The sequence below is a fragment of the Dasypus novemcinctus genome, chromosome 7 (genome assembly GCF_030445035.2).
Source record: "Dasypus novemcinctus isolate mDasNov1 chromosome 7, mDasNov1.1.hap2, whole genome shotgun sequence".
In the NCBI taxonomy this organism is placed as follows: Eukaryota; Metazoa; Chordata; class Mammalia; order Cingulata; family Dasypodidae; genus Dasypus; species Dasypus novemcinctus.
In genome coordinates, this window is record NC_080679.1 from 86,665,361 (window position 1) to 86,682,099 (window position 16,739).

The 16,739-nt window shown below is 36.5% G+C and overlaps 1 protein-coding gene across 7 annotated transcripts in view; it reads left to right on the top strand.

Annotated features, from left to right (window-relative positions):
- The window catches only part of KCNH7 (potassium voltage-gated channel subfamily H member 7), a 489,931-nt gene that overhangs the window by 368,408 nt on the left and 104,784 nt on the right, over positions 1-16,739 (top strand). For all 7 annotated transcript variants that reach the window (XM_058300742.1, XM_058300741.2, XM_004464399.3 and 4 more), the window contains one exon: positions 2,389-2,603. In XM_058300742.1, the coding sequence (XP_058156725.1) occupies positions 2,389-2,603 (215 nt within the window). The remainder of the gene's footprint in view (positions 1-2,388; positions 2,604-16,739) is intronic.

Here is a 16,739-nt window from a genome sequence, read left to right on the forward strand (position 1 = left end):
AAGCAGTTGCAGCTCTGGAAAATTCAGTACATATTAAAATCGTGTAAAAAGCATATTGTGCTGTTTTTATGTGAAACAGTTACTTTCAAGTCTCAAAGCATTATCAGCTTTTCACCTACATTAATGTCCATTGGAACATACAGGACAAGTTTTCAAGGTGAGGAAACAGCAACTTCCCATCTCTGTAACAACCCAAAATGTCCAGTAAGGCAAAGTGCTGCCACAAGCTTATCAGTATAGCCAATTCAGTGGTGTTTATTGGTACTAGTTTACTAGTTACAAGGACAATCAAAATAGATTAACAGTGTCTTTTTTTCTATTATACATCACAGATGATCTGTGCTTTTTACTCTATTTCTTTTTAACAACTCTGTAGACAATTAGCTTCAGAAATTCAACATAGAAAAGAATGTTATAGAAAGACAACTGAAAGACAGGCTCAAGGGATTTAAATACAATTCAACTATATATCTGAGCTCAACTATCTACAATCTCTTTTCAGTATCCCTTCCTGCAGTAAAATTACCTAAGGAATAAAAATGTCACATTAGAGTAGGGGAAAAGTCAAAATGTAAGAAGTCTGAAGTCCTAACACATTTTACAGTTTTGAAATACTAGGATGTGGCCTGAAATAGAGCCATAGAATGCTACCAAAAAAATAAGAACTATCTATACTATGTCACAATAATCAGTTATTATTGTGGGGACTCCTACAAAGGCCTAGAGAATGAGACTCCTGTCAAAGACTATCTGAAGACCAGATTAATTTGGTGCCACTTTTGGCTCTTATTTCTATCCTCATGTTAGAAATAGAAAAGAGAATGGGAACCTATATGCAAATGAGAACATTCTTGGCAATAAATGCCAGGAGAGGCCAATGACATGTACCATCTTGATGGACTTGGATATCATCATAGATAAAACATGCAGGAAATGAACAGAAATGGTAAATAGATGGAAATAGTCTTGAAACCATATAAAATTTTATAAACAAATATAAACCTTCATAAACAAATATGGTGTGATTTTTCCCTGCGCTATAACTATAAGCCAAGTGGTGGCTCCTGTTTTCTTATCATTTATCTGACATGAGTTGATTGTTCTGATCCAAAATACACAACTTGTAAGTAAGTTATCAATAATTTACTGAAGAGTTTTTACCCTCGGTCAGTGCTTAAAGTGTATTTTGATTCCTAAAATGTGTTCGTTCCATTCTGAAAGTTCCATTCTGGGATATGCTGACCAGCAAATTCATTCATGTGATCTGTGTCTTAACCACTCCCTGAGGCACAAAGATAAAGGGTCTCTAACACCATTAGGCTCAGGATTCCTTAAAATTTTTCCTGATGCTAACCTTTAAGAGTGAAATAATGGTATCAGTAATGTTGCCCATTATACAAGAAACTAACTGGAGTTTCCTGACTCTCCATAAGCAACAGGTAATAGATTCCATCTCAAAAGACAATTTAGCTTGTCAGTACATATCCTCAGCCTCAGCTAGGGGACTGAGATTCCTGGCACCTTCTCAGACTGTCTTTGCAGGGAGGAAATGTGAAAAGGGACCAGCTGCTACCAACCCCAGACATGTCCTATTACCTAGCTATGATGACCTCTAGAGTAAGTTAGGTTTGCCAGGGCACCAATCTGTTATGGTTTTTATAGAGGATCTTACTCCCTTCAAAATGTGGTCAGTCTTAACTCTGAATGAAGGAAATAAATTTTAAAAGGGAAAGATTTTAAAAATAAAAACTTCCAAGATCCTAGAGTTTTCAATGAAGTCCTCAAAAAATGGCACTTTGTCTTTCTCAGACTCTGAAACCCTTCCATCCTGGCTTCACCTCCTCTAGAGATTCAGTGGAACATCTGGTATAGAAAGCAGAGGCAAATGTAGAACCCAGCTGACTTATCACTTTTCAGTCAGAGGCACAGAGAGAGGAGTGACACACATTGTAATAAGGCAGAGAGCCTGTTCGTAAATTATATGACCAGCATGATTTTAACCATAGGCAAGTCCTTTCTTGAATAATGCCTAGATCATGAAAAGAACTTCATGAGAACCTTGAAGGAAGAATTTGACCATTAGCAGGGAGTAGAGTTCTTTCTTTCATTCCAGCCATTAAGAGGGAAAAAAGAAAACAGATTAAGAGCTAGAGCTGCCATCCACTGTCTGGGTGCATACCCGGAACCAGTCTTATCCTCGGATACTTACATGCAGCTCATGTAGCAGAAAGTGGCCCCACGTCCTGTGTCCAGGTATGGACTGGCTGCACTTAGTCACACCTGAAAAAGGGTTGCATTGGTCATGGATCACTAGCAAGTTATCAGGACCATCTTTTCTTCTTCTGTTCCTTCTGATACCACTTTTATAAATCCTTTCCAATTTCTTAGGTCCTTTTAATCATATCAAGTCGAGCCTTCTGGGATCCACGTCAGATTCAAACCTCAACAAGTACAGCACCATTAACAAGATTCCACAGCTCACTCTGAATTTTTCAGATGTCAAAACTGAAAAAAAGAATACTTCCCCTCCTTCTTCAGATAAAACCATTATTGCACCCAAGGTCAAAGACCGGACACACAATGTGACAGAGAAAGTGACCCAGGTAGGACATGGCTTTACTATCACTTGTAACTGTTTCTGAGGTTCTTTCATGGAGCATGAAGCACATTTTTATTTCCTAAGACAATAATGAGTGATTATCAGTAGTGGTAAGCCTTTTATTTATACTCCTATTTCTCCTGAGATGTCAGGTGATTCCCTAAGGTAACTGATAAATAAAGCTAGAAACTGTGGTTTTATTTATTATGAGACAAAGAGAATTGTTCCTGTTGTTGTAGAGGTGGTTAACCTGCTATTCATCATGTTTGGACATTTATTGTTTTGCTGCCAACTTTTACATTATTAAAGCATGCTTTTTAAAATAAAATGGATGTGTCTATTGAAGCTTTAGGTGACTAATTGGGATATACTCTCAACTATGGCCTCCTTTTTTGCACTTTACTCTCCTAAATAGAGTCATATCTAAGTCAGTTGACTTGGGGATTAAGAGCTGTCTTAGATGATGAAAAGTCAGAGTCAAACAGTATGTTTTATGGGAACAATATTTTATTGTTTTCAAATAAATATTGCAACTTGTACTGGAGTAAAAAGATACTGCACAGCAGGAGTCTTGCTTTAAAGGATAGATAAAAATGATTTGTACTTATTATATCAAAATACCAACCTAAGCAGTACCCAGCTTTTGCTTACAATGCACTTAACATTGTTGGGAATGGATGACTCTAAAATTTGTGTCAAGTAAACATTTCTTTCACAAACAATTTCCTTGGTATATTTGCTTAGCAGACTTTTCATAAAACATAACAATGTAAAGGTAAACTTGACCCCAATCTCTATCCCAGACATTGAAAATTTTGAATTCATAAAGTATTTCTGTAATTGTAATCAGTGCAAAAGCACAATAGGACCATCTGTATATAACCCCTTATGTGTGAGCTGAAAGCTAATTGAAGATCATGAATAAGTTATAAATATGCCTCACATTCTGTATTTACTTGAGGTGAAAAAAATCATTCATGCCATACTGGAAGCATCCTTACTATAAATTTTAACATTTAGTGTAGCTTTGAGGCTTTCTTCCCTCAGCACTTCACATTTCCTAACTTGGATTAGTAAATTGGGTTAATTAGGGGTAAATGAATAGTCTATTGCTCATGATGTAGTGACACCATTTAGATAGCTTTGAATTTTACTTGCTATTGTTTTTTACGTAAATAAATAATATATATATATATATATATATATATATATATAATTTAGAGAAAGTAACTATTGGGTGGATAAATAGAAATTAAGACATTTCAGATCCTGTACATAAGATAGGTTTCAATTATTAGGTTCAGAGCCCTGTAAATAGCATAAGTGAATACAGTGGGCAGGAGAGACAGCGAGGAATAGTGGTGACTGTGATGAAATATTGAGTGCAGGCCGCCTCTAAAGCAGACAGCTAACACTCAGTTCCAGCCAATTTTTGTCATCCAGGAATGCCTGCCCTGTGTTTCCAAAGCTTCCAATTTTTCAAAAGGAGCTGGAAATCCAGGTTTTAAGATAAACTCTTGATTTCACAATGTTAGCAAACTAATTAAAAGAATGCTTTTGAACTCTTTCTTTTTAGGTAAAAAACACACACACACACAAAAAAAAACAGACAACAACAAAAACCAACACCTTGAGTCTTGCGGGCAGCCAAGTGTGATCCCTGCAAAGCTTTTAAGCACGTGGTCCACCCCATCCTGCCACACTGAGTAGATCCACTGTGCCCAGGGCAGGTGATGACATGTGGGGCAGAGGAGACACCTGTTCTGAGGTCTTTCTGAGCCCTGTGAGAGAGGATACACATATGCAAATAGTCATAAAGAAATGGATGTTAATAATGAATACAGGAGCACAGGTTAGGGAGAGACTAGCTATGCTCTGAGGAAGAAAGAGATAGGATGAGACATTCCAAAGGAATCCAGAAGATTATTTATCAGTCTGGGTGGCAGATGATTTTTAAGAGCATAACTTAAAGTCAGATGGGTTTGTGTTTTAATTCTGGCTAAGTGATTCATTGTGTGCCAAGGAGACAAGAAACATTTATTGTGTGACACTGAAGCAAGTTTTAAGGAAGATAGCATTTCTTGTAGCTAATATAAGAATTAAATAGGCTAATGTATGGAAAGTGCTCATCACAGTGCTAAGTACATGTATTAGTTAGGGTTCTCCAGGGAAACAGAACCAAGAGGAGATATCTGTAAATAGTAGGAGATTCTGTTAAATTATCTCATGCAATCATGGGGATGCACAAGTCCAAATTCCATAGAGCAGACTGCAAGCCAGGAACTCCAGTGAAGGTCCTGCATGAGTTCCCCCAGAGATGCTGGCTGTCTGAAGTAGAGGTGGGGAATTCACTTCCTGGATACTGAAATCACTTCTCCTTTTAAGGTCTTCAACTGTTTGGATGAGACATCACTCACTGCTGAAGGCTATCTTTTCAGTTGATTGTTACTGTAATCAGCCATCTATGCAATCAACTCACTGATGATTAAAGTCCAGGAAATGGCCTTGCGTTACAATTAACCCAGTGCTAGCTTCACCAAACAACAAACAGGGCACATATTACATGGCCAAGCTGACACATGAACCTAACCATCAGAGTACGTAACACCCCATGTCAGTAATTATCATTAGTTTATTAATGTTCTTGTATGACTCTACTCTGCCCTGACAACCATCTCTGCAGGGTTTTCCATCCATACATCCTTACGGCCTAGTAGAACACCTGGCAGAGAGTGGAGTTCACCAAATGTTTGCTGAATAAATGAGGAGCTGGCCAAGTGTACAAGGGAGGGGGGTGGGGAATACTAGCAGGTTAAACAGTAAACCATGTTGCAGAGGCACAAAAATCTATGTGTCTATTGAGAACAGGTGGTTTCCTGGTCCAGTAAGGAGCCAGGATGGGAACAGCCTTGTTACATGCAGAGGAGCTGCAGGAACTCTCCCCTGCAGGTGGTTTTTACCTTTGTCACACAAATGCTTTTCCAGGGGTCTAAGTAAAATGCAACAGCTCCCATCAAAATCACAACATTCTTTCAAGGTCTTACTCTTTATCTTTAAAATATGTGTGACTTTCATATTTGGCTCCATGATATTATAATATTTACTTTAATATATTTTTTTATGTTTTAAAGTACTTACCACTGAGTTATACTGAGGTCCACAAAAAGGACCCATATTTTTCCTATGGCTTCTCATATTCCCCCCAAATTATGGAGTACCTGTCCTCCAAAGTATCCCATTTGGAGAGGTATGATACCAGCAAAAGGTTTGCTTTTTTAAGGTGGTAGAAGGTTAGCATTTGTTCTGTGCTTTATAAAGGGTCACTTTTTTTACAATGTGAAAGAGAGAGTAAACAGAGAAGATTCTGGAGGCAGTAGAACACTGAAGAGGCTATAGACCTGAGCAGAATTGATGAGGGAATGGATCAAAGATGAAACCAGAAACTGGAAAGAAGAGGATCAGTAGGAGAGCTCTATCTTCTTTTTAATGCCTCTTTTAGTTCTTATTAACAAACCTTTCAACAGTTTGAGGTAGAGATCAAATATTTGAGAAATTCCTCCTACAGACACAGCCTTTGGAAATTTCTTTTAAGCACTTGAAAGCAGGACAATCATATCTCTGGTTTCATTTAGTGTTTGTGAAGTTTCCTAATCACAGCTATTTATAGAATTTCCATAGTCACAACATTCACATGTTCTCTAGTAACTAAAAATAAATTGGTAATAACCCAAAGACTTTACATGTCCTCTCTGCATTCCCTTTGTTAGACCTGTGTGGAAATTCTCCTTGTTAGGGAATTCTCAAGGTATTTGCTGTAGGCAGCCAGCAGTGTTTTTTTCCTTAAGCTAAAGTTCTTATTTATTTTATTCCTTTAATAGATTGGTACAGTAATCATTTCTTCAAAAGAAATCAATGTTTGTTCATAGAGCATTCAACAGTGAGTTTTAAACACTTCTCAGAACACAAGCGATAGAGCAGACATCATAAAAGAAAGGAACAATTTCTGTCCATGCTTCCTCCCTTACCTTTTTTCTCTTACAGACTTAGTCAGTTAGCCATTCACCTTCCCAGCTAGAGTGAGGGAGACAGAAGAACAGTATTTTAGCACGGTGTTAAGCATTGCTCTACAGGTAAACTCAGGATAAAGAGGGTACCAGGGGAGGAAAACTTACCTAGCTTGGGATTTGGAGTGGTGGATAGGAAATATAAATTCTTAAGTCAGTTCTGAAACTTGAAACGTTTCCAAGCTAAGAATAAGAGCCTGTGATGTGGCACATTTGGGAAACTGTTGGAACCAAAGAGTGGCTGAAACATGAAATGTTTATATCATTAGTGCTAGCATGATACCTGACACACAGTAGGGATTGAAAAGATTTGGAAGTGAATCACTGAAGATACTGGTAGGAATTAAGTCAGACTAAATTTGAAGGTTGAAAATCCTCAAAATAATGCCAGCCTTCTAAATTCTTGCCTTGGGCAGGATTCCAGTTCTTGCTATTATTTTGGTTCCAGAGCCCCCTTTAGTTGACTCGTCTTATAGTCCCAGTTCTGGGACACATCATCTCTTTTTGCCATATTCCATCTGACCTTCCCTATTCATCTGAAGAAAATAGAAAATAGCTCTCATAAGTTTCCCCATCCTTAAGTACAATCCAGCCAGGACAGGCTGCAGGACAGGAGAGACAGTAGTGTCCACCCTGGAGGGGGGGGGGGAGGGGGGGGGGAGGGGTTAGGCCTTGGTTGGTCATTTCTACCCAGTTCTAGAGGAGTAGAGGAGAGAGAACAATGAAATGGAAGAAAAGCTGGAGCAGGGAACAAAGGTTTGCTTTTACCATGAGAGTGGTGTTCTCAGCTGAGGATCAGATTCTTGGCCCCACTGCTCCTTTTTAAATAAGGTGGTATAAGGTAAACAAACAAACAAACAAAAAGATCAAGCCTAATGTAAATGATGAATGATAGATAGAACCATTTTAATAATCTTTCAACAAAGGTAACTTCTGCTGAAAAAAATAGTATAATTATTTTTAAAAGTGCTATCATCAATAGTAAAAAATGTTCCACACGAATGCAAAATGTTGGTGGCGGGGTGGGGTGGTACATGGGAATCCTGCATTATATGCAGGATTGTTTTGTAAACTCACAACTTCTCTAAAAAAGTAAACCAAACATTTGCACTGTTGTATGATTTCATTATTGCTGAGATTAGTTTAAATCTTATTAAAATGTTAGGCTAATTTTGGGGTAAAATGTATCATTTTGCTTTCATATTCTTTTATAAGTTTTGTATTCTGTCATTCTCTCTGAATATGAATAAGAGTATCTGAAGGGGTTTAGGAAGATGGCACTGTGGATTCCAAATTTTCACTGGTCCATCATGTCAGACTGGATCAATCTATACTCTACGTGCTGAAGTAACAGAAACTCTACTCAAGCCACCCTAAGCAAGAAGGGAATATGGGGAGAGGATTTATTGCACCACATATCTGAAAAGCTCAGTGGCAGATCTGCTTGGGGCATGACTGCTTTCACTCTTTGAACGACTGATCTCATTCTCTCCCTCTCTCAGCTTTGCTTCCTTCTGTACTGACTTTACTCTTCTCAGACTGTCCAGTCTTTCACAGTTGGTCATTTGAGCAAAAGGGCCTTCTGTCTCCCAGTGTCTGTATTATTCCCAGAGAAAGAAAACTGATTGGCCAGCTTGGGTCCCAGGTGCATCCTTGTGGTGGAGGAAGTGTAGCCCCTTGATTGACAACCACATCAGAAAAATGGAGTAGAAGAGGGGAGGCTCTAAGGAAGGAGAATAAAACAACCAAGGTCTATGTCAAAGATGAAGATAGGAATTCAGACTACAGCACCATTCAACTTCCCCCACACACACACACCTACTTATTAAATACCCATTGTGTGCTTGTAGACACTAGAAACCCAGAAATATAAAACCCAGTCCTCAAGGTATTATAGTCTCCCTGGTAAAACACTATATAATGATATACTTATAAGTGCTAATGTAATAAGTGCTACAAGATCATATTAAACCTAAAGGTGGTTTATATTTCCTTTATAATCAAATTAGGCTCAAATTATGACCAAATAGTTTTACAAATTGGCATTTATTCCTTAAGAGGAATATCTGGTAAATTTAATGGAAACCCACATTGGGATGATGAGAAAATAAGACCTATGAAGGGCCCTAATGAACAAGATTTTAATCAAGAGAAGAGAAGATGAGAGGGAAATACACTACACACCACTAGTCCACAAGAATAGTTTTCCTGTAGCTTCACTAAGAAGAGTACTAAGAAAAATTACTTTTAGGTATAATTACAGAGAGATTTAACTAACAAATAAAAAAGAAATTTCTGAAGGTGTAAAGGACTACATAATCCTGAAATCCATGTGAAATTACAAAGCCAACATAGATTCCCTTTATTTAGGATCCATTTAAGTATATTATTGGTCTGAAAATGGTATTATGGTAAATTTAATAATAGCTGACAATTGAGTATTTACTATGTGCCAAGCTCTGTGTGCAATTGTTTAATAGATTATCCATTTTAATCCCCAAAAAAGTCCTATGATTTGGTACGATTATTATCATTCCCATTTCATAAGAGAAGCAACTTGCCAAGGTCATATAGTAAATAATGGGAGTAGCCTTCAAATCAGGGTCTTCTGACTCCAAAAGTGAAACTCCTAATCTCCAAAATATACGTTCTCTATGATTCTGATGTTCTCCAAATCTCCTCAGAAGTCAGTGTAGCATTTGAACACACCTGTAACATTTGACTATATAGCATAGTATCATAATCTGAATGTTCATTAATAACAAATCAGAGGGGTAAGGCTATAGAAATAGGGAAGAGAACATTACAGATTTTCTCCAATATTCTTCAAACATTTCAAAAGCCTCCCAGAATCAAAGGGGAAAATGGAAAGGACAAATGAGTTTATATGGCTATGAGTCTCCAAAAAGAGCCGGGAAGTTATCAGAGGGGTTGCCCTTATGCACACCTCAGCAGAGTCCCAGAGACAGATAAAGTAGATACAACCCCAAGTATTGGTTCTTCTGAGGGCTACAGAGACCCACAGCTTCTATGGTCATGGCAGATGGAGTTCAGTGCCATGTCAGTTGACCCTACTTTGGAGTTTGTGTTTCTGTGTGATAGAGCTGGACTCAGGTGTGATCTTTGTTCACAAGCCTCTCCTGTTACTTTTACTGGAACTGTAGTTAGTGCTGGGGTTTAGTGTATACCCAGGGGACCTGAATCTCTGGACTGACCATGTGATAGCCAGGCCCTGAGCCTCAACAGACTTCAGCTCCTACACTCTGGTTTATTGGAGTTGAAGAAGGTCAACCACCACACCAGGGAGCCAAGAGTGCCCACAACTGAAAGCAGGAGGATTGCATCCATCATCCATGTGGAATCTAAGCCCCCTCTTGATACAGATGTGGAGTGGACACAACCTTCCAAGGTCCACAGGATGGAGGAATAGAGTATGGATTAGAGTGAACTTACTGATATTCTGTTCATGAACTATTGGGATTAGTAATCAAAGAAAATGTGGTATTGGTGTGGAGAAAGTGGCCATGGTGGCTGCTGGGGGTAGGGAATGGGAGGAAGAGATGAGATGTGGGGGCATTTTCAGGACTTGGAGTTGTCCTGGGTGGTGCTGCAGGGACAATTATCAGACATTGTATGTCCTCCCATGGCCCACTGGGTGGAATGTGGGAGAGTGTGGTCTATGATGCGGACCATTGACCATGAGGTGCAGCAGTGCTCAGAGATGTATTCACCAAATGCAATGAATGTCTCAGGATGATGGAGGAGGTTGTCATGGGGGGAGGAGTGTGGGGAGGGGGGTGGGGGATATATGGGGACCTCATTTTTTTTAATGTAATATTAAAAAAATAAATAAAGACCAAAAAAAAAAAAAGGAGGAAAAAAAACCCTCCCAGAACCATGCTTAACAGGGGAGATTCATCTCCAGCATTATCATTTGTTTAACTTGTATCCTGTCTATTTCATGTTAATTTAAGAATAGGATAGGAGGAAATGTCCTTTTATTTTTTGATTAGTGGTATGCCACTTAGTTACAAGAAAGCAAAATAACACTATTACTGACATAAGAGCTCAATGATTATGACTTTTTCCTTTCGGTTGAACTTTGTCCTTTGTAAATATGCTCATGATCTTTTCATTGTGATTCAGTGCCTCTAAATTTATACTCATTTTTTACATAAGTCTAAAACAAGTTTTATAGTTTAGTACTTCTTTAGAAATGGAGATATATAACATTGATTTCACCTTATTAACTAATGTTTAACATTATTATCATCTCAGGCTTAATAGTAGTACAAAATTTCTTAACACTTTCTGTAGTTTCCCTCAAATTGGATACATTTATTCCTACATTTCCTTCAATGACAATATTAAAAAATTCTTCCAGACACACCTACAAATTTTATATATACTAATACTTTTCAATAATAATGTCATAGGAAAGTGTGTATAGCTCAGTAGTTGAGCGCCTGCTTCCCATATACGAGGCCCCAGTTTCAATCCCTGATACCTCCTAAATATAATAATAATAATGTCATAGGTTAAAATTACACTTAATTTAAAAGTCTAATTTTCAAAAGTTTTTTATAAAGACTTATTGATTCTTCACTCTTGAAATTACCAATATGAAATACCAAATTTACAATATTTCTACTTCTGCTTAGAATGTTTTCCTAAACTTTATTTCTTGTCTAAACTAATTTAAATATCATGCAGACCTCAACAAAACAATCTTTACTTGCCAGAAATAGTGATAATCATAAAATTCCAAATTATATTTGAAATATAACCTAAGGGTTGAAGATTGCCTCTGAACATTCCAATTTAATATGACATTAGTTTTGCATCCATTAGCTTGTTTTTGTTTACGGAATATCATCAAACTTGGTTCAGCCAAACAGAAATTCCTATCCAATGTTTTCCCCATGCTCGGGGTTTGGTCTCTAGGCTGTCTATACAGGCAAATTGAAAACAAAGAACAATATATCTGGATGCTGCAAGTAGGAGTAAAGGCTATTCATTTGAAATACCAAGATAATTATGAATTCAATATTTGTGAGTACTTACTAAATGTAAGTCAAAGTGTTATATACAATGACTGCTGCAAAGATGTATAAGCCAAGGTCCTTACTTTCAAGGGCCTTTGATTGAATATAGAGCAGCTTTGGAATCCTGGATAATTTTTCTTATTTTCTCTGGACAGGTAAATGTGTTCTACAATCTAGTTAATACTGAGGAAATTATAAAAAGTAACTATAGAAATTCAAGTAAGAATTGACTTTTGCAAGAATGTTATATTCTATTTACATATTAAATATTAAATTAGGGCACCTGTTATAGTGAAAAGGGATGATTGGAATTTCCAAAAGCAACAAAATAATTTTCTATTTTTCCTAAATATTATATGCATATCATTACTGATAATTACTTGCTTACATATATTATAAACTAAATTAAGGTTTTATTTCAGTTTAAAGCACCTACTTTGTCTATACGCTGTGCAATACGTCTTTTTTTGGCATTTCAATATGCCAGAGAAGATCATTGCATGGAAATGTAAAAGGATGTCTCTGTTATTTTTCACTGGATTAAAAAAAAGTTTTGAAGATTCAGGATGGAACAAAGCTTCCTTCAAGATGTGATTCCATCAATTTTCCTACAGGCAATTTTTTGTCTCTCTACTTAAGTGATTCTAAAGGAATAGATTACTTTCAAATCCAGAAAACTTGGGGAAATTTGGTAAAGAACATAGACAAAATTTTAAAATGACTAACCAGAAACCTAAGCCAAGTGATTATTTCAGTCCATTATAGATATATATATAAATATGATAATTACCTAGTCAATAGGTTTATGTTACAGATTTAACTCATTTTCAAGTAGACAGACATAACACTTGTCCTTTGGAAATAATTTTCAGTTACCTTTATACTGAAAATTCAGACTTGCAGTTGTCTACTAGAAATAAAGAAAGTGCTGTTTTCATCAGACTTTATTTACTCATTTCTATGAGAAGGGATTATAGTAAGGGAAGAGAATTGTCTTCGCTGAAAACAGAAATGGGCTGCTAGGAACTGAAGATGGTAGAAAAAAAATGAGAGGTAATATACTAGTCATCTTTGGAAGTAATTCAGGTGCCTGAAGGTTGGAAAATTTAGGGGCCTGAAATCACTATTTTCCAATACAAACCCATGAATAATGGATATAGCTGCAGGCATAATTTACAAATGAGAGCTTATCATCCTGCAACAGAATTGTACAGCTCAACTGACAGCTGCCAATCAACTTAGAAACATCACTATAGTATTTCTTTCTATTAGTTTGCTTTTCCCCCCTTTTGATTTAGTAAACTCAATCTCACTGAAGTTTGTTTCCATAGTATTTGACTAAGAAAACTTTCTTCTAGGAAAAACTTACGAGACTAGTGTTCTGAGGAAGACACTTTAGAGCACTCAGGCCTGGGCAAACTCTTTTAAATGGATATGGTTTCTTAGAGGGTTTGTACAGTAATTCATCAGGGCAACAGCTTCCCCTCTGGACTCAGGAGCTTCCCCCTGAAAATAAGTCTGTTTCTCCAATAAGATCTGCTTAAACGAAAAATAATCTGCCTTTTTTCTTTAGCAAAATAAACTTGTAATTAAAATGCCAGCAGAATATATAACTCATCTGGTTAACTTACTAATAGATCTATGGAAAGAGATAGCAACTTAAAATAACAGTTAAAAAAAATATGAAATCCCTATCTATAGCACATTCTCTTTTCAGCTTAAACTGCAGAATGAAAGGATTGGGCTATATCCGTTTTTCACAGGTTTGCCTGATCTTAATAATGTGGGAGTATAGGTTACAAATGGGGAAGGGATTGATTCGGAATCCTCAGCACCCGCATTGCAACTTATTGAATTTCTAGGGGAGGGAATGAGCGAGAGAAAGTACGTGTACCTGTATGTGCATGTGTTACAAGTTTTACAGATGACTCCAACTCAGGAAATTTTGAGAATCCCTGGGGAAGATGATATATAAAGTACTTTGAATTTTAAAATTCTGTAAGGATTAACTGCTTTGTAATGAATCTTTGGAGGCAATTGAGTTTTAGAGGGTTTGCTTTTAACTATTGATTTTCCTTTACCAACATGATTTGCAAAATACAGAGACTAATTAATGGTGGAAGAAAAGATATAATCCATAATCTCACCAATTTAGATAGCCAATGGGAGCATTTCTTAAAATATTTTATTTTACTTTATTTTACTTCCTTACCTGGGTTTTCCTTTTAAATAAGTTTCCATGGTTGAACTCACTTCCTCACTCAAGGAATAGTTCAGTTACTTAACATTACAAGACTGCTTGTATGTGAAACGTGGGCTGCTTAGGTATGTGAAAATGCCATGTCTGCTCTGGAATTTCCATATCTGTTAAAAATCCTTTGCCTTATTCTCATGATGTGATGCATGAAAAATTTACTGCCACTGCTCATTCTCATTAGGCAACCCAACTTGAACTACTTGCTTGCTCCAACCCTTGGACCATGAGGGCAAATGAGCAAAGGAACTCTCCCTCCAGTGCTTCTTCTCTGTCTCTGGATATGACTTTGACTCGAAGCACACGCTAACTGAGGGAAAAAACTGAGCCAGCTTGGCAACGGATATCCACAATCATGTGTGCCTCAATTACCATAGCAACCTGGCTATTGCTGTGTACTCTGAGCTAAATTATTTTTACCTGTCACTTCTGACCACTCATATTTTACTTCTTTACTTCAGGCACGTATTTTCCACCTTATTTCTTTGCCTGGAACAACTTTTCAAGGAGGCAATATTTTTTTCCTCCTTAACTTTAAAATACGCAATGAGTTTACTAAACCAAACGGCTCCATTTTGTTTTGTCTTGTTCCATTTTGTTTTGTTTTGTTTTGTTTGAGCCTCATGTTCCTCTTCTGTCATTACAAGGGGATTTGGTGAGTTGGGTCACCATAAACTCTTAACACTTCAACATTCACTGTGGTAACTAACCTCTCTCCTGCCAAAATTCTAAGTGCAAGTAGAAAGTTAATCAAAAAGAATTTCCCTTATTGCATGAAATAAGTCATAACATTATAAATTACATATTTTAGGAGAGCCAATTAAGTCTGACTAAAAAACACAAACACATTGCATTGACTTTGTAAATTTGGCTTCTTCAGTGATGACTGGGAAACAAGGTACAATGATCTCTAGTTAATCTATTGCTTGGATAGGTTATTGCTTAAAGTATACAATAAAGGTTATGCACTTTTGTTAATTATTTTTTTGCTAATATTTTAAGTCATATAATAGACTTGTCCTAGTTCAAACAGATCCTTTTTCAAAGCAATTATACACAAGTATTTCCTTATATAAGGTATGGCTTTTAGTCAGTGGCCACCTGTTTTAATATGGGTACATTTTTTCTTCATTATCTAGTATATGGGGAAGTATGATTTTTTAAAACTAATTAAGGTGCTTTAAACTGAAATAAACTTTATTTTAGTTTAGACTATATTCCAACAAGTAATTAATATGCATATAATATTTATCACACTCTTTGTGGCTTTATATATTGGCTTTCTCTTGCGATTTTGTGCATGTGTGTGCCTGTATATTTTAAAGAGTTTGAAAGGCTTAAGTACCCTGAATAAACTTTGGTTTAGTTTTCCTATTATACTGTGTTTCTCTTCTCAAAATTGCTTAGTCTTTTTAATCGATTTTGGTCCAGTCCTTACTTTCAGTGAATTTTGGGTTAAGTGAATTATCCACAAGACCACAAATTGTTAATGTCACACACAAGACTAGAATCCCCACTTGCAACCTCCAAGTGCAGTGATCTTTCAACCTCTGACATTCTCCTTAAGAATAAGGCCATTTCAATTCCTGTATCCTCTCTTTTCCAACTAGGGTGGCACAGTTGCAGAATTCCATTAGCCGTCTAGCCTTGTATCTACTAGCCCCAATTCTCTTCCCTATAGGATAAATGACTCGAGGAGTCCGAACAGAGTCTCTGACGGAAGTGAGTTTTCATTACTACTTAAAACCAAGTAAAGAAATAGGCTACTTTATTTTGAAGATGAACATTCTGCTGTCTGCCTAAAGAACAGGACGAAAATTATTTTTGCAGGAAAGAAAACAACTTTTTTTTAACACAGACACTAAAATTTGGATTGTTATTAGTCATTTGTTCTGAGAATATTCTCATAGAGAATCTGACATTACTTTTCTGCCAACAGGTTCAAATGTAGGATTGATATTAATTGTCAAGAAGAGACATGCTATTCAAGAACATTAAAATGGCAGCAGTGAATTTCTGTTTCGTTAGGAAATTATTTTTATAATTGAAAAATAGATTTCTGAATGTTGCCATCAATGGGGTGATTCCACATTGCAGAATCCTCTTTCATTCTGTTTGAAATTGAAATCTACAACCAAGAACCATATAGAAACGTACAGTTATACATGATCAGGGAAAGAGACCCAAACTTGATTTAGCTAGCATGGCTACTTGTCAACAGTATCAGGAGGGATTATAATGGAAATATTTGAAATTATTGGTCTAAAATAAGATTTCAAAATATTCCCTATGGATTTAAGATAATATGCACATCTCTGTTCCCCATATGAAAAATTAAATTAACTGTTCAAACGTTTATGAAAAATCAGGAATTGAATTGAGAATTAAGGTCAGAAATATATTTTGTGATTTGTTTGACATTCTCTATATTTTCATACCTTACTATATGTTCATTCCTTATTGATAGGAATCCTTCCCTATTCTCAGTCATTGGGAATGAACCCAGAACACAATTAAACTGGTACATAACAATTCCAGGAAGTTTCATTTACAACAGGTAAAAGTTAACTTGCTAGTAACTGGGATGTGATTATGTTCAATTGCCCCTTGACATTCAGTTTATATTCCAGAAAACATGAAGGATAGACTTTAAAGTGTTTAAGGGAAATTGGTGTATCCAGTAAAAGATGGAAAGATTCCTAATTAATCTATAAAGATGAAGAGAACTTGCTTCTACCACATTTCCAATTTCTCCAGGTTCTGTAGCTTTAGAAAGA